This window comes from Mesocricetus auratus, unplaced genomic scaffold (genome assembly GCF_017639785.1).
Source record: "Mesocricetus auratus isolate SY011 unplaced genomic scaffold, BCM_Maur_2.0 Super-Scaffold_100006, whole genome shotgun sequence".
NCBI classification, from domain to species: Eukaryota; Metazoa; Chordata; class Mammalia; order Rodentia; family Cricetidae; genus Mesocricetus; species Mesocricetus auratus.
The window spans coordinates 75,740,278-75,758,584 of record NW_024429190.1 but is presented as its reverse complement, the minus strand read 5'-3'; the positions used below and the strand labels follow the sequence as shown (position 1 = coordinate 75,758,584).

Below are 18,307 nucleotides of genomic sequence, written 5' to 3'. Positions count from 1 at the left end.
TAACTTGGCAAACCAGTAACTTCCTTTTCTCAGTTCCTACCTAGTACCTGAGAACGCACTTCCTGGAGGACCTGAGCAGATCTTGAGCTGGAGGCCCAAGATTCGGGTGCAGGCTTATCGTTTGCCACCGCGGAAATGCTGGCTCCGAGGGGGAACAGTTTGTGAGGAAGCCAGAGGCATGCAATTTCAGCTCCAGAACCAGAGTCGTGACAGCACCGTCACTGTCGCCTCGGAAGTCTCCCTAGAGTTTGATTGGCGGCTCTTCTGGGGTTTAGGAGCAGAGGCAGTCTGGGCAGGCATGGAAGTGCAGACAGAACCCACGTCAGCACTCCTCAGAAGCTAGAGGCTGGCAGCCCCTTAGCATATCTCCCTTCCACGCAGAACCCCACCTTTCTCAGGTCCAAAAGTCTATGGAATGGTGGCGTTAACCAAGTCTGGAAGTTAATAAAGGTGGGACAGATAGAGGAAGACAAATGTTATTCCCCAGAATGAAAGGGGCAAAAGATGATTAACCGCTCGGTGGCTTTTCTCTCACACTTCAAACAACCCCGGGTTGATACCCTGTAAAAGACTCGAGCTTTGGAAAGGTACCGGGATGATTAAGGCCTCCTGCTTGGACTAACAAAGGCGCCTTGACATTCAAACTCCCTGGTGCTGCTCAGATTTTATTCTTGGGAGGTTTGTTGCCTCTATTTCTGTTTTCTGAGCCTTAAATTTGGGCTCAGTAATCTCATGCAGATCTCTGTGGCAATACCTCTTCGCCCCTCCCCCACCACTGGTGCATTAACTGCCTGATTCTTCAAGATCCACCCAAGGGCTATTCTCCTGACCAGAACTTAAACACCAGCCACAGGGAGCTTTTACCGACCAGTGCTGCTAATCCCAGGCTACAAGTCCCGGCATCTCCAGCTTCCTCAACAGCCCGGAGTTGAGAGCTTGACTAGACATTCTGGAGGAATTCCGGTATCGAAAGTTTAGTGATTCTGTCTGGTGTGGATCCAACTAAAATTAACAGAGGGAGGAAATGTTTTGTAATTCATCTCATTCCTCTTAGGTTTAGATGCCACGCTAGAGATAAATATTCCATTAAGTTGATTTCGTTCCCAGAGCAATGAGACCCCCCCTTAAGTGATAACGATCTGGGGGGTGGGACTCAGGAATGAAAATCAAAATGGAGAAGGAACAGAAAAGAGAAGGAGGTGGAAAGATGGGATAGGATGACCCTTAGGCCTGCAAGGGGATTAAGATCATCTATAGGCTTAAGGAGCAACAAATTAATTTACACAACTCTGGAAGAGCCCAGATGGCCTTTAATTAATCCCTTCAAAAGAAGGAACCCGGTCGGGGATGTGCCGGCTGCCTGCACCATTAGCTCCGTTTCGCCAGGGTCCAGACAACCATTCGAGGTGAGGCGCCTAGAGCTTGTGGGGGAAGTAGGAGAGGATGACGTGAGCTGGTGTGGGCGGAAGGGACGAACTTAAACCTCTTTTCCATAAAAGGGCCGGCTTTTCATTATTCCTCTCTTTAAAAAGTAATACCCTCTTCGTCCCTGCTCCCTCCTCCCCTCTTCCATTTTATTTTGCCCAATTAATTGAGCCAGGCCGCTGGCCCCGGGCTGGAACCACTCTTCTCTCCAGGTCCCTCCCCTCATGGCTCCGCCCAAAGGACACTGGGGCGGGGACTAGGCGGGCGCGGCCTCACGGCTCTCTTGCTTCAGCCAATTAGAAGATGTGGCGCTCTCTGGTGGGCGTGCCCCAGGAGCGAGGCCAGGCAGAAGCTGAGCGCTATTGGAGGCGGTGGTTACGCCCAAAACCTTGCGCCCGGCTCCTCGGTCCCGCCCCGCAGAGCCGCCCCGGAGTGACGTCCCTGAAAGTTCTCATTTTGGCCCCCCACCACCCCTCCCTTGCGTCCCCCAGCTAAAGAGCGACCGGGAGGGGTGCAAATGTTTTATTACCTTTGAGAGCTTCATCCGAACTGTCAGGCCCGGAGGGAGACAGGAGAGAAGGGAAGAGCCGCCGAGAGGGTCAGTTTGGCCAGAGGACAGGGCTTAGAAGAGCCAAGCCTGGAAAGCCAAGGAGAAATGCCAGAGAGGCGAGAGAAAGGCGGAGAGTGAGAGCGAGAGAGGGCGCCGGGGGGTGGGGCGGCCGGTTTGCAGAAGCGGACGGACGATCGGAGCGGGAACCGACCCGTCAGACTTTTCACACTTTTTTTTCTCTCTTCCTTTTCGTTACCGCTAATCGGGCGCTGCGTGGCCCGGAGGGGAAGCAGGCGCGTGGGCGCGCCAAGTCCCCAGGCCGCCGGAGCGGTGGCACTGCCCTTTCTGGCGCAGTAGCGCCGGGTCCGCGGCGGTGGCAGGCGTGATCCCCAGCGCGGACCGGTTGCGCTCTGTCCCTTGAACGAGTAGCGGCTAGTGCGAACCAGCTGCTCTGCGGCGAGCGCTGAGCGTCCGAGCAAGATTAGAGGCGCGCACCGGGCGGAACGCGGCCCCCTTTGAAGCTCCCCAAAGAGGTCGAGCCAGCCCCCCATCCTCCTACATCAAAGAGTGCTCTCGGTGGCTCCCCACGTTGTTGCGAACTCTCGGGGGCCGACCCTGAGCTTGTTTTGGTGATTTCCCGCGGGGGTGGAGAAGATGAGAAATAGAGCACTCTGAGTCCGGACGGAGCAACTAGCGCCAGGGACCGAAGCCAGGACTCTCCGAACCAAGGCGGCCCCGTACTCTCCGTACTCCCGCAGCCCTCGCTCGACGCCGCCTCCCGCGCGGTGCTTGGACATTTCTACTGCGCAGCTCGGACAGCAGCTCCAGGCGACCACGACCCCGGCTCAACTGGCCGGTCGCCTCCGAGTGAGCCGAGCCACACTCCCCTCGTGCCCCTCGCCCCCGGCACATCGGGCTCTCCTGAGCCCCGGCGCGGCCACCGGCCTGCGCGGCTGCGGGTTCGGGCCTGGCTGTGGGATGTTAGCTGTGGGGGCGATGGAGGGCCCCCGGCAGAGCGCGTTCCTGCTCAGCAGCCCGCCCCTGGCCGCCCTGCACAGCATGGCCGAGATGAAGACCCCGCTGTACCCCGCCACCTACCCCCCTCTGCCCACCGGGCCCCCCTCTTCCTCCTCGTCCTCCTCGTCTTCGTCGCCCTCCCCGCCTTTGGGCGCCCACAATCCAGGCGGCTTGAAGCCCCCGGCCGCGGGGGGCCTCTCGTCGCTGAGCAGCCCCCCGCAGCAGCTCTCAGCCGCCACCCCGCACGGCATCAACGACATCCTGAGTCGGCCCTCCATGCCGGTGGCCTCGGGGGCCGCTCTCCCTTCCGCCTCGCCCTCGGGGTCGTCTTCCTCCTCCTCGTCGTCCGCCTCCGCCACCTCGGCCTCTGCGGCCGCCGCCGCCGCCGCCGCCGCGGCTGCTGCCGCCGCCTCGTCGCCCGCTGGGTTGCTGGCCGGCCTGCCCCGCTTCAGCAGCCTGAGCCCGCCGCCACCGCCGCCCGGGCTCTACTTCAGCCCCAGCGCTGCGGCCGTCGCCGCCGTGGGCCGGTACCCCAAGCCCCTGGCCGAGCTGCCTGGCCGGACGCCCATCTTCTGGCCCGGGGTGATGCAGAGTCCGCCTTGGAGGGACGCACGCCTGGCCTGTACCCCCCGTGAGTACAATCGCGGCTCGGGGCCCTGCCTGGGTCATGGCCCGTAGTGTGCCTGCGGGTCGCTGGTCGGCCCTCCAGTAGTTGGGCAGTGCCAGAATAGCACAAGGTTGTCTGGGCCCGGGCATCTAGCGAAGGACGCGTGCTTCCCCTGAGCTCGTCAAGGCTCAGGCAGGCCTGGGCTCCGCAGGAGGGCTAGTGTCTGAAATGAACGCAGCGCAGTGGGCGAGTTTTTGTCTGGGCTGTTCCTGAAAGTGACCAGCTCTGGGTTAGAGAGTTGGAAAGCGGGAGGAAAAGGTCTCTGCACCCCCGTTTTTCAGGCTCTTTCCTGCTAACCAGAGCCTGCTAACCATTCCTTCAGTAGCCCGCCTGACCCGTGTTTTCTGCAAACCTGAGAGGGTAGGCATGTCAAGCACCCACCGCCCCCAGGAAAGGCAAGCATTTGCAAGCACACCTCCTCCCTGGATGTCTCCAGCTCGAATTTTTGCCCTCACTACACTGTCCACAGCTAACCGGCTGAGGAGCTGCGAGGCCTGGGCTTTCCCAGGATCCTGGGCAAGTTGGATCTGGGCTCATTGAAGAGGCATTTTGACACTCAATGGCCTAACCCAAGAAAGGAGAGGAAGAGAAATGTGACAGTAAGAAGGAGCTCCCAAAGACCTTTTCTGGGTCTAGTCAATGGCCCAAGATCTGGGTCAGCGAGTGGACCACAGCTCCTAAAAGGCTCCTAGCCCCCAGATGGCGTCCAGGGCCCGGCTCAAATCCTTTCCTCACTCTGTTCTTTGCCGGTGACCAAGTCCCCTAAGTTAGTCCAAGTCACTGGACCTCCTTACGTGGGGCTTAGTGGCAATAACTTCAGTAACTGAGGGAACCAAGTGAGGTTTCCTTGGGAAGGTGACTCCTCGGGGTTATTGGGGGTGTCAGGGAAGTGTATCAGTGTTGATTCTAGTGATCGCCAAAAGCTGTGTTCCTGTGTCCTCTCTTCCTCCAACTAGCAGCGGCCTCAGACTAGGGGCCTGTCAGCTCTCAAGTATGCAAAGCACAAGAAGCCTTTTGTTGCCCAACACAGGTTAGGGAACTGACGGGGTGGGGGGGGCTATAATATAAAATAAAAACTTGGCTACCTTCAAGCCAAACTGCTTATCTTCCATGCTCACAGGGACTGACCCAGGAGTCGAGGGTGACCTTTCTCACGCCTTACTGCTTAGTTTACGTGTGTGAGTGTGTGTGTGTGTGTGTGTGTGTGTGTGTGTGTGTGTGGTGTCCCATTTTAGCTGGGCACTCCTTAGCAGTGGCCTCCCTGGGTATTTGGCACAGTGGTTAAGCAGAAAGTATTTACTGCTGCCCCAACTGCACCTGACTCTGACTGAAAGTAATGGGCATGATCTGGCAAGGGAAGAGCTGGGCGCACTTCCGGCACAGGCCACGATAAACGTTCACTACCAAAACATAGCTTTGCTAATTTGCTCTCTGTTCTCACCCCCCTTCCCCGTGGGGCACTGTAGCTGCTTGTCCGTTCCCTCCCTTGTTATGATATCGTTTTGTTTTTGTTTTGCAGATCAGGGATCCATTTTATTGGACAAAGATGGGAAGAGAAAACACACGAGACCCACGTTCTCTGGCCAACAGATCTTCGCCCTGGAGAAGACCTTCGAACAAACCAAGTACTTGGCTGGGCCAGAGAGAGCTCGCTTAGCCTATTCTTTGGGGATGACAGAGAGTCAAGTCAAGGTGAGTGGACCTTTGACACCTCCAGGGATAGCATTTTGGACCTGTACGCGTGAGCACATTCAAGTGCACGTGCCTGTATTTCCCCCCTCCCCAAACTAACAAATCGGGTGGAGGTGGGGCTGCGCTCTGAGGAGTTTGGGGAGAAGTGGCGAGCTGAGGAGAAGGTTGGGGGTCCTACAGGCCCTGGGGTCTTTTGGAGGGAAACTGTTGAACAAAAGGAATCAAGTCCCCGCCTTAGAAATTAAGCTAATCTAGACTGCAGCCTATGCTGGGGAGACTCGCCTTTATCTGAGAATAAAGGCATTAAGGAAATAGCACAGATCGAGCTGATTAGAAAGCTTGATTTGTTTTATTTGTAAAGACACTCAAGCTTTTTTATTTGTCAATTCAGTCTCCACTAGATATTACAGGGCTTCTATATTAATTTGTAGATTAAAGGTAAATGAATCCAGTGGAACTTAACACTGATAAAACTTGCTTTTGGCTTAGATGAAAATGATGTTTTGGAATAGTAATTTTCCAGAGGAGCTGACAAGATTTTAAGTGTATTATAGGGTTGGATTCTGCTTAAAGCAAGTTTATTCACAGAATTAAGATGTTGCAGTTTATGACAATTTGCAAGTAAGATGTCCCCTTGTTTATAATTGAGTTGTCCACTTCATTTCTAGGGAATCAAATTTCAGAAATCTGTCCCTGAAAATAAAGGGATTGAACCTGTTGTGTAAATTCCATCTGATAGTTTACTGCTTCCCTGTGTTCTCTTTGTCCTTTTCAGTTTGCTACACGTGTGTGTGTGTCTGCTTTCTTTAGTTATCTTGTTTCTCATTAAAGAGCAATATCCTCAAGTCTGTTATTTAGAGTTAATTTCCCTGCTAGCCAAACAACACACAATATATTTCTTTTTTTCACATAATATATTTCAATGGAGATTTTTCACGTGGCCGTTAGAAAACTATCACATTCAATATTATTTTTGCAGTGGGTGGCTACCACCTTAATCTGGAGGTCTTCATTTGTCACCATAAATATGTCCATATGGCCAGAAGTGAATTATTATAGCAATATAAAGAAAATCGCTTTTCTTAACAATTCTAATTCCCTGTATAAAATACGTAACAGACCAGGAGCATAAAAAAGGGCAATTCAAAATGTTCAGAAAACTGGTTGTTTATTTCCCGATTCTAAAGATGAAAATGCATGTGTCAGACCCATGTCAAGCGTCATGAACAGGTTGAACTTACTTGTACTTCAAATGAATGTCTTAGTTGGGAGGAATATTACGCTAATGTTTGAAAGAACAGGCGAGATCATAATAAAAACCAATGTAATGGGCAACCTTTCAATTTAGAAATAGCTTTTGGTAATATTTTACCTTTGGTTTTATGAGCAACCTGGAGGGCAGGGGAAGAAACAGCACCAGCTCCACCGTGATAATTTTTACTGAGCGGTTAAATATTTTCATGCCTCTGAGTCCTTTGCTATGACTGAATTGAAGTTGTCATTTTACCAGAGAACTTCGGAGCAAGTATCTGGGGGGGGGGGGGGTTGTTGATCAACGAAGTTAGTGCGCGTTCAGGCCTCAAATAAGTTAACAGTCAAGTGCTCAGAGAGTGAGAAACACCGTAGAGATAATTGGATTTAATACTGTGCTCTTCCGTGCTCATCACGGGGCACTCTAGTTGTTTGAAATTTACTAATCTACGAATGCAGTTAAGGATAAAATCCGCCGCTGCCGGAAACCTGAGCAAGTTTCCCGTTTCCAGTTGGAACGTAGGAAAAACAAGTTTATTTTTAGGGAAACTCGTTCCGACTCTTGTTTTCACTCTTTCGGAGAAATGTCTTACTGGCGGCCCCAAGGCTCTTGTGTGGCTATCGCTATGGCAACGGCGGTGGGTTAGTGAGGCCACCACCAGTCTGACTTTGACGCCTGGACCCGGGGGGGCGGGGTGGGGTGGGGGACGACGGCCGCTAAGGAAGGTGGCGAAGTGGGAGCCTGGGTCCCCCGGCACTCAATTCTCCCGGCCCTGCCCTCCCCTCTCTCAGGTCTGGTTCCAGAACCGCCGGACCAAGTGGAGGAAGAAGCACGCGGCTGAGATGGCCACCGCCAAGAAGAAGCAGGACTCGGAGACCGAGCGGCTCAAGGGGACTTCGGAGAACGAGGAGGAGGACGACGACTACAACAAGCCCCTGGACCCGAACTCTGACGACGAGAAAATCACGCAGCTGCTGAAAAAGCACAAGTCGAGCAGCGGCGGCCTCCTGCTGCACGCGTCCGAGGCCGAGGGCTCGTCCTGAGCGCCGCCCGCCCGCCCGCCCGCCCGCTGCGTCGGGATCCCGGGCCGCCCCGACCGCGCCCCTCAGCCGGTCACCCCCGGGCCCAGCACCGCGGCTGCTCCCCGGGCCTTTACTATTTTCTAAGATGTACATATCTATTTTTTTAACCCAGAAATCGTGGCGGGGCCTGGGGGGATAGGACGGCGCGTTGACGAGAAGGAAGGGAGCCCGCCGAGTGCGCCGCGTTAAATGACGAACCCGCATCCCCGCGGCTCCCCTGGACCCTTCCCACCCGCGGTGTCAGTCAATCCCCACCCCCATCCAGGCTCGGTCCCTTGCTCTGTGGTCCCTGAGCTCCGGGGTCGTGTTTGTGAAGAGTCGACAGCCAGCGCCTGGTGGGAATCTCCGAGCCACACAGGGCATCTGCCACCTAGGAAAAAAAAAGGGACGACCCCGCTGCCCGCAACTGCTCTACCCACTAAGTCACCTGTTGAAGGCTCTGTGTAAATAAATCGTGAGTCACACTGACTAGAAGTTACTTTATTGTGAATATTTAAAATGTAAAATGTTTTTTTGGAATTTGGTATAAAGAGATGGACTTTTCCTCCCGTTGGTTTTAAGAGCTGTTCACAGAACTTGGCCGCCTTTCATTCTAACTTGGGTATCTTAGAAAAGAATGTCGTCGCCCTCCCCAGACAGACACCTCCCGCCTCACTCCTTGTCAGGCTCTTTCCCCTTCGCCAATTCTTGCGTCCCCGGCAGACCTCGCTGGGTCCCCAGGGCAGCCCCAGGTTGCCCGCCCTGCCCCAGGACTTGAAGCCTGAAATTGCAGAACCCGCAAGCTTCTCACACCAGCTTCTGGGTTCCCTTCCGAAATTGCACAGTCGTTTGTTGCTATTTATTAGTGATTTAAAGAAAATATCGGGGATGGAGGGGCTACACTACCTTGTATTTAATTTAACTCCTTTCTGATAAAAAAAATACGTGTTAAAAGTAGATGGTGGGAATTGTTACAAGCGCTCTGGGTCAGAACATAAAATTTCCATTTAGTTGCTGTAATTAAATTCGAAGTGTTTTTGTATCATAAGAAATACTATAGAATATGTAAATTGTTTTCTTTTTAAGCTAATAACGGTGATATATTAGCCTCTTTAACATTTATTAATTTATACGAGGAATTCGGTTTGTAAAGAAAAGGCAGCCCCTTCGCGAGACCCATGAAATGTAATATGCACTTTCTGTTTTAAAGGATAAATCTAATTAAAAAACAGCAACAAAAAATAGTTTGAAGATGTCTGTTGCCTTGAATGAATGGATACAGGCCACCTGGCTTCACTTCATCAGAGATCTCAAATAAGTCAAGAGCACACACACACACACACACACACACACACACACACACACACACACACACACACCCACCCTGAATCACACCTACCCCCTGGAACAGAAGGGTGGAGAGACAGCCCTTTTATCAGAGCTTACTGGGGAATGTCTGCTGGATGTTTCTGGTGTCTCTCCTAATTTTTTCCCCCTTGCCAGGAATTCCCCGGGGAGTCTAGGAAGACCTCATCTCCTTGTATCGGGGCAGGTTCCTCAGGCACCCCCCCCTTCAGTTAGCTGAGGGGGATCAAGGAGCTGGGAGCTGCCCCTCTGCGCATTAGTCACCTAGCCCAGTGCAGAAAAGTGAATGGAAAGGAAGCCTCTTTTAAGTGAGCTGAGCTGGCAGCCATTAGCATTGCAGACACAGTACCCCAAGCTTCTGGGGGGTTGTTAATGTAGAGTGTTGGGGGCAGTTACTGTCTTGGGTTGGGGGGACATGGGCACAATTGGTCTTTGTTTTATTTTCAGACACTCAGTTGTAGGTCCAGGGAAGTATATTTTCTCCTTAGTGGTGTAGGTTAATGAGCTTGTGTCCAAAGGAAGACAGATCAGTGGTGCCCCCATTCCTCAGTGCAGGAAAAGCAAGTGTGAGAACTGTTTGGTTTTCTAAAGAATGAATATTTTTAACACACCCTTTTCTCCCAAGAAAGTTGGGATGGCTAATGGTAATTCTTGTCATGTATACTCCTGATGGCATGGTTCAATATTGTCTCCAGTTTGCAAAATTCTCCAGAAGTTTCAAATGCATTTTGGTTTCTGTGTTCTTAGCAAGACTGAGGTGTTCATCCAATAGAGAGGCAGCTGGGTTGCTACTGCTCTGCTGGAGTGATGCCCGGTTAAGCCTAACTGTGAACAAGCAAGAAACCACCCCTCCCCTCTTTTTAGTGCTTTCCTCTTCTCCTTCTTTCATCCTTTCTCCTTCTTTCCCTCTTCAATCTATTTCCAATATTTTATTATCTCCCTCCTGCCTTTCAAATTCTTTCCCCTTCTTTGTCAGTTTCCCTCCCTCCTCCCTCCCTCCCTGTGTCCCCTCCCTCCCTCCTCCCTTGCTTAGGGTTCTTGTGCTTCACTGTTTTTGAGAAAAGGAGCAAACAAGCTTGCTAGACACTTTATTGAAACAAATATAAATCCTTTTCTCACTGTACTCTTGTCAACTTTTAACCTCTCTCTCTGCTGCATGAAGAAAGCTAAGACGCAAAAGGGAAAGAAAAGTTCACACTACAATTAAAGACACTGTTTCTGAATAATGATAACAATAACTAATAGTGGGCGAAATTATATGGTAATAAGAGTCAGGGAAAACTTGAGTGAGACGGAATGTGTTTCCCAGGAAGTAAATCATCTGAAGGCTGACAGTGTTTATTTCAGGTTGGACTCATAGAGAGGGGCTGCCACAATTGTCTTGGCCTCTGTGCCTTTAGATGTGAACACATGGGGGGGCACTGTGGCCTCCACTGTACCCCACCCCCTAAGTTGGACATGGTGGGGAGAGGTTCCGCAGGGAGCTGAGCTGGTGGCCCTGGGCTCTAGGGCCATGCTACACTGGCATTCACTCTTCTTTTCCAGTTGACTGCAGCAGTGACTTGAAGTTTCCAGTTAATTTATTTCCATCCCAAACTCCAGCTGGCCACGGGTTACCACTGGCCACATACAGCTGGTAGGAAGGGAGAAGTAGGTGGGAGGGCATCTCTTCTGCTTTCCTTTGTCTGGGTCAGTTTGGTTTCTATGTATATGTCCAAAGATCAGTTTTGCCTAAGAGTTAGTGTGGTGGGGAAACCAAGGAAGCTGTTTTCCCGCACAAGCAACGAAGGGGAAGAATCCTCTGGCCTTTTTCTTTGCTTTGTTAAAAATGTTATGGCATTAACAACCATGAGCACCCAGTGAAGTCTGCCACCAGCCTTTACAGCTAGAGAGCTTCATGCCTGAAAGCCAAAAAAGGCTCAGGCGGCTTGACAGACCATTGCTTTTAGAAGTGCAAAAAGCAAAGAGGGCGGAGCATGAAAGTGAGGGTAGGGGTTTTGATTTTCGTTGTAGGTGTTTCTTTTCCTAACAGGGTCACTTGAGGGATGAGGCTATGCAATGGAAGGGAACACGCCATGCTCTTTCTCAGTCCTCTTTCAAACAAACTCAATTTTGCTTTTTGGCGATGAATTTTCCCTTTGGGTTACACTCAGGATTCTGAAGTCAGGTCCATATGCTTTCCTTCCAGAATCTGGGGTGGCAGCATTGCCAAGCTTGTGAGCATTTTAATCCACTTTTCTTTTCCCTATTGGGGACAGTGGGAAGAGAGCAAGAAGGCGGTTTGTTCTGGAGTCCTGCTCTTTCTGGACATACTGTATGTTCTATGTCACAGAGGCTAAGGGTGCCTTTGAAATCTTCTTCCATCTAGGGTCAAGAGATGAGAGTGGTAGTAAGTCAACACTAACTTGGAGAGGTCTCCCTCCCCTTCAAGCTAGTGGAGGGGACTTGGAATGCACACACACACACACACACACACACACACACACAGAGAGAGAGAGAGAGAGACAGACAGACAGACAGAGACAGAGACAGAGACAGAGAGAGAGAGAGAGAGAGAGAGAGAGAGAGAGAGAGAGAGAGAGAGAGAGAGATTCCACTTGGGGACTCCTAGCACTGAATAGCTTGAAGACACAGTGGCTCCTTTGTGAACCCCAACAATGGGGTGTGTAACAACAACAGAGGTAAGTGTTGATTTCATCTATAAACTCCATCTTAGGCTGATTTGAACAGCTTTCTCTGCTTTCAGCAGCCCTCCCCCTTTGCCACACACACACACACACACACACACACACACACACACACAGGCAGATGTGTAGGGGATACTCCACCCCCTCCTCAGGACCACTTTTTCTTTTTAAAGGCAGCTCTTTTGTGCATGCCCCCCCTTCCTCAGAAAGTGCTATTTTGTTCTGAAGCATTTGGATGGCTACTTCAGGGAAAGATGCGTTTCCCCCTGGCAATGCTTCCCCTCTCTCCCCACCCACCCCATCCCCTTCCTCCTCTTCCCCTTACCCCCCTTCTCTTCCCCTTTGCTTCCTGCCTGTGTCTGCACTCTTCCTCCCCACCCCTCCCCTTTCCTTCCCTTTTCAGACCCCTTCCTGCTGGCCTCGCACTGGGAGATTCTCCTGCCCCTCCTCCTGGGATGGTGGGCCCTGTGGTGTCACCACACTCAACTAGATCCTCTTGAAAACACAGCACCATTTATTGATGGGAAGTTAGTGGAAAGGAGGGGAGTTGTGACCAGCGTGATCTAAGGGTTAGGGGTGCTTCCCTGAGACTGGATTGGAGTTGCTCCACAAACTGGACAGTTGATCTTGGTGTCTAAGCTCACTCTCTGGCTTCCTTTCTTATCTAACTCCAGTGACTGGGAAGATTGGTTGTCTAGATGTGTTTCACTTGTTCTGAGGGTCCCCAGAGCAGACATTATGATGATGTACTACATTAGAAACTTTGGAAAGTATAACTTTCCCAAGGCAATTTGTATCTACTGCAGTCAACCAGAAGAAGTCACAATGTCTACTTGAAAAACAAGGCCTAGTTTAGATAAGGATGTACTCAAAGACGATGCATTCTACATTGTAAGGGTGAGTTTTCTACCATTCAGCTTAGATAGCTGCTTATTATTGTTATAGAGGATTTCTAGTAGTTTCTAATGCTAATGCCTTTGACTTACTTGGGTGTAACCAAAAGAAATGTTGAGGAATAATTACACAATTTGGCAGATATAGGAAGTCCAGAGAAGAAGCCAGTGAGCAGATTCCTTTAACCTCTGCACAGGTTTTTAATTGGTCAGAGTATATAAATTATGAAAAAAAATGTCAGGTTTTGGGGGACAAACTTCCTTGCAATACACAGAGAAAGTTAAGGCTCTTGGGAATCAATTCATTTGGTTATCATAGGGCATAGATAGGTTACAGTCATCTTCAGGCAAAGGCTTTGGAGGAGTTTCTCTGCCTCTGATTGGAGCCTCACACATTGATGCAGTTCTCAGTTATCTCTGTAATCGGCCAACTACAGCTTTGGCCTTTGTTCATGACAGGTATGGTTAAGCTCTTATAGAGCTTCTCTTCCCTAGGGAAGTATAGACTTCCCTTCCTATCTCAAGCTGCAACCCTGAAATGTCTCGTCCAAGGTTACTTTTAGCTCTAAAGCAAGAGAGGTACTCAGTCCAGGAAGAGTCATAAAATGGAAGTGAAAACAGTCTTGAGGGCAAAGCTCATTTTTCTTGGTGTGAAATTTAAAGTGCAGCTAGCTGGGGTGTCCTTAAAGGGTCTCCGAGAACTCTGGGATAGTACTTCCTTTAAAAAGTAGAGAGCCCCATTCCCCTAGTCTTGAGTGAGGGCATTATTTTGGTTAGAGAACATAGCTTGTTCTACTTGGATCCCTGCCTTGGGGAAGTCAGTGGCCTCTTGTCTTTGCTTAGACAACTCTATTGAGAGGTCCACATGGCCAGAAGTGGGGAGGCTTATGCCAGCAATTTATTTGAACAATCTGGGTTTCTGTTTTGAGGCAGGATCTCATGTAGTTTAGCCTGATTCTTCTTCCTCTGCTTCCTGGTGCTGGGAATACAGATTATCACTACCACACATTGGTTCATGCAATACTGGGAATCAAACCTAGGGTGGCCTGCATGGCAGGCAAGCACTCTATCAGCTGAGTTACATCTTCAGCCCAGAGTTAAATCCACAACAGTCCTAATTATCGTGGGGTGTAAGTGGAATCTGGAGGCAGATCCTCCAGGTCAGGGATAGCCAGCCTCTTGATGGCTACCTTCTTTGAGATCCTGAGTCAGTCACCCGGCTTTCCTGGATTTCTGACCTACAGACAGTACACCAGATAATAAAGGTTTATTGTTTTAATTCATTAAATTTGAGGATAATTTGTTATATAGCACAGATGACTAACCATCTGACAGAGTTATTTTTGCTCTTTGGATAAAAAGCAGTGTATTGTAAGAAAAGATTGGGGATGTCTTTCACGATCACTTAAAGCTGTTTGCACACACCTCAGAAGGACACTATAGAGGGGAAAGGATGGACTGCTTAATTCCACTAAAGCAACATCTGGGCCCCCGGAATCTTTACTTCCTTTTCATCACTTTTTGAAAAAAATATATTTATTTTATGTGTATATGAGTGTGCCTGAGTGTATGTGTGTGCAGGTATGTGAAGGCCAGCAGATGGCATCAGGTCCTCTGGAACTGGAGTTGGTTATGGGGTACCTGATTTGGGTGCTGGGAACCAAATCCCAGTCCAATGCAAGAGCAGGAAGTACCCCTAACTTCTGTACCATCCCAACTTAATCCCAGGTAAGTCATGTGACTTCAGAAACCTTCCCTTTCTTTCCCTGCACAATTATCTTCTTATAAGAACAGCCCCTTGAGGTTGAAAAACTCAACTACATTATTTCCTGGGGTTTGGCTATGTATAGGATACCACGTTTCCCTTATGGCATCTCAGACCTGGAAAGAAGCAGAGAGGCTTTGTGTCCTGTTTGTCCCTGTTGTTTCTCCCATGGGAAGAGATGGAAGACACACTTCCATTTTCCCTCTGCATGACTGGATGCAAAGAATCTCTCTCTCATACACACACACACACACACACACACACACACACACACACACACACACACACACACACACAGACTTTTATATTGGGACTCGACCTTACTTTTCCCTTGATAACCAGGGCTATGGGTTTTTGTAGGGTATTGAGTGGTGATGAGTTGAGAAGGGGACTGAGAGATACTGCTGAAGTTGCTATGGCTTCCTGGAAGGAATGAAGGGAGGGAGGCAGCAAGCTCCTAGGAGAACAAAAGACCTAGATGTGAGCAGAACCTAGTATTAAGAACAAAAGTCCCTAGACACTCCCTCATTCAGTATGAGTATGAACTGGTCTGTTGGAGTTGGTTAGCAGAAGGCTATTCCTTGTTGACCTGTTGTACTTTGTAATTTGATTTTCCAAAAATGCAAAAATAAATAAATAAATAAATAATTCATGCATTGTTGCTATGTGGACCAAGCTAAACTAAACTCAGGGTTCTCCTGCCTTAACCTCCCTTGCAAGGAAGGAGATTACAGGCAAGTGCCATTATGCTTAGCTCATATACTCTATTTTCACATTCCCCTCTCAACAAAACAAGCAGAGAGCAGTCAGGGGACCAGGAATAGAGCAATAGCAGCAAGACACAATCCAAGACTGGGTAAGAAGCAGTCCCTGTGCCTGCTGGGTAATCTGACAAAGAATAGGGGTCTGGAGAGGTAAATACGAAATCAGCACATGGTTGTGAACATCCATTAGACTGCAGACAGAGGTGGGCATCGTCCAGGGCCCTTGCCTTCAGCATGCTTAAGGTGACCCACAGCAAGGATTCATGCTCCACCGAAAGGAGCTTGATGGCTTCCAGGTAGACAGGCTTTTGTTTTTGCCTTTTCAGTTTATCTGTGTGTTATCTCACCAGGGAGACAAGTGGGCCTCAGATAGATTAGAAAGGACAGGGTGGATAGCAGCTTGGAATGTACTGTAACATCAGTACCCCTTGGAAAACAGAAACCTGGAGTAGTCATTGTAGTGATATTTTGTTTGTAATCTAACAAATAAAGCTTCCCCAAAGTTTAGAGTACAGAGCTGGACACTAGTTAGCCACACACCTACTTAAGAGCTAAGCCACATCAGGCTGGTGGGTTGACTCAGAGGTTAAGAGCACTGGCTGCCCTTCCAGACGTCCTGAGTTCAATTCCCAGCAACCACATGGTGACTCACAACCATCTGTAATGAGATCTTGTGCCCTCTTCTGGCATGCAGGGATACATGCAGGCAGGATACAGCATATGTAATAAATAAGAGCTAACTCACTAATTAGACATACACACACACTCACACACTAAGTCACTAGTTAAGTTAGTCTCTCTCTCTCTTTCTCTCTCTCTCTCTCTCTCTCTCTCTCTCTCTCTCACACACACACACACACAACCATTAGTTAGCTATAGAGGACAGGCATAGTGGTCACACCTTTAATACCAGCACTCAGGAGTCAGAGGCGGATGGATCTCTGTGAGTTCAAGGACACCCTGGGCTACACGAGAGAGAATCAGTCTAAAAGAAACAGAGCTGACATCTTTGATCCCAGCACTTGGGATGGTATACCTCTAATCCCAGCACTAGAGAAGAATATAAAGCAGTCTCAGGGCAGTCTGAGGCTTGGTGGAGAGCATTGCAGTCTGCAGTCATGCTGAAGACGGGATCACTCTTTTTTGGTAGAGGTAAGCGTTTGGCTTCTTTGCCTTTCTGATCTTCAGCTTGAACTCTAATATCTGTTTTTGGGTTTTTATTATTGGTATTAACAAGTCATTTTACCAGAACACAGGGTTATATGGTGCTTGTTGACTGTTGTGTGGGTCTCAAACTTGCTATGAGGGTAGCCTTGAACTTCTGCTCCTCCTGCCTCCAACTCCCTAGGGTGTGCCCCTCATCCAGTTTTATGTGACACTGGGCACTGAGTCTAGGGCCTCTTGTATGCTAGCCAAGCAGTTTACTAACTGAGCTACAAGCTTAACCCAAAGAACATGTCTTTTGTGTACACACACACACACACACACATACACACACACATACACACACACATACACACACACATACACACACATACACACACACACACACACACACACACACACACACACACTGAGATGAAAAGAAGCCATAAGAAATGTTAAGGTTGCACTCTACTGAAGGCTTTATAGAAAATGATAGAAACTTTAATGCAGCCACCATTTCTGCCACCTTGGAGGGAAATAGTTCTCAGGCTCCCGGAGTTTCTTCTACAGCTTGTTACAATTATAAGTAGCAGACAAGTTGTTGTAAAAATAAGATGAAGTAATAGATTAATGAGTTCAATGTCAAGATTTTCCCTGGAAGAAATGGTATTTTAATTTATCAATTTAGAGTTACTTTAGAAGGGAAGTTTCAGCAGAGCCACTTAGTAGTGTCCTTGGTGCTCTTCAAGTCATACGGGTTAGGATTACACAAAATACAGTAAGGCAGAAGAAGGAAGTTCAACGGTCATTTCGAGTGTCCACTGCTGTGACATTCATGGCTCATTCAGCCACCCAGCAGAACATTTGAAACAGCAAACTTTGATTTCCAGTAATATTTTCTTTTGGGACAAGAATTTGGAATACTAAACACAAGCACAACTAACAGATATCTGCGAGTTCTCACTACAGGTCTCAACTCCCGCAGAATCCTCATTGAGAGCATGTGTCTAGGCTACCCTCCACACCGTCAGCAGGCTGTTCTCAGTGCCTAGGAAGTCAGGAGGCAGCCTGGAGAGCGTGCCGGAGACCCTTATGTTGGAGGATCCATGCAGGATTGTGAGACTCAGGAGACTTTCAGGCCCAGGTGGGCCTGGTGGACAGCTGAAGGCAACTTCCTTCAACCTGCTGGCTAATGCTGTAACCCTGAAAGCTGAAAGCCTCTTTCCCTGGCCCTTCAGGTACTGAAGAGTCACTGTGCCCCACCGGGGTGGGGTGGGTGGGTGTTTTCCCACATGTAATGGATTTTCCTTAGGTACTTCTATCATGCTAGCTTACTGTAACAGCCATGCTGCCCTGGAGGGAAGCTGAGGAAAAGCCCTGTGATGGCGAGAAAGGGCACTAGTAATCCGAGAGCCGGGTCCTGTACCAGACTAGAAAGGAATATTTTCCAGGCACACTTGGTTAACCTGGTTACCTCTCTTTTAAGAAATTGTTTTCCTGGATCCTGCTTCTTCCGCCAGATACTTTCACACATACAGTGCAATTAAAGAATCCTGTAAGGGAAATCCGTTTCCTTCAGTCCAACAGGGGAGAGGCACCTCTAATGTGGGAAGACGCCCTCCACCAGGGCCGTTGCTCTTAAGATTTGGAATATCTCCTGAGGGTACAGGGAAAGGGAACACCAACATAGTCTCTCCGGAGGCTGGGGGCAGCTGGATCTCTGGGAGGCCTTCCTACCAGGGAACAGAGAACAGAGAACTGAACAGAGAACTGTGGTGGCAGGAGGCCGTAGCTCTAGAAGATTCTTCCGGTCCACGACTGGGAAAGAAAAGAAGCCAAATTTGCGGACTGTTGGCCCCTTTGAATTCCAGACAAAAGAAACACAGATAAATCAGAATTAATCCGAATTCACTGGCAAGGGAAAGTAAAAGAATACCGCGGAGCGGAGCTGTTCGCTGTACTCTTGTCTGCCTAGATGGAAAGACGACCCGCGGACATACCCCACCCCCACCCCCACCCTGCC

The 18,307-nt window shown here is 49.5% G+C and overlaps 1 protein-coding gene across 1 annotated transcript; it reads left to right on the top strand.

Moving 5' to 3' along the window:
- The first annotated feature begins 2,932 nt into the window (after nt 1–2,932).
- Nkx6-1 (NK6 homeobox 1) lies at nt 2,933–8,058 on the top strand. The gene is given in 3 exon segments (NM_001281696.1): nt 2,933–3,623; nt 5,179–5,351; nt 7,395–8,058. Coding segments are annotated over 3 exon segments (1,095 nt in total). The 5' UTR covers nt 2,933–2,953; the 3' UTR covers nt 7,647–8,058.
- Nucleotides 8,059–18,307: the final 10,249 nt, after the last annotated feature.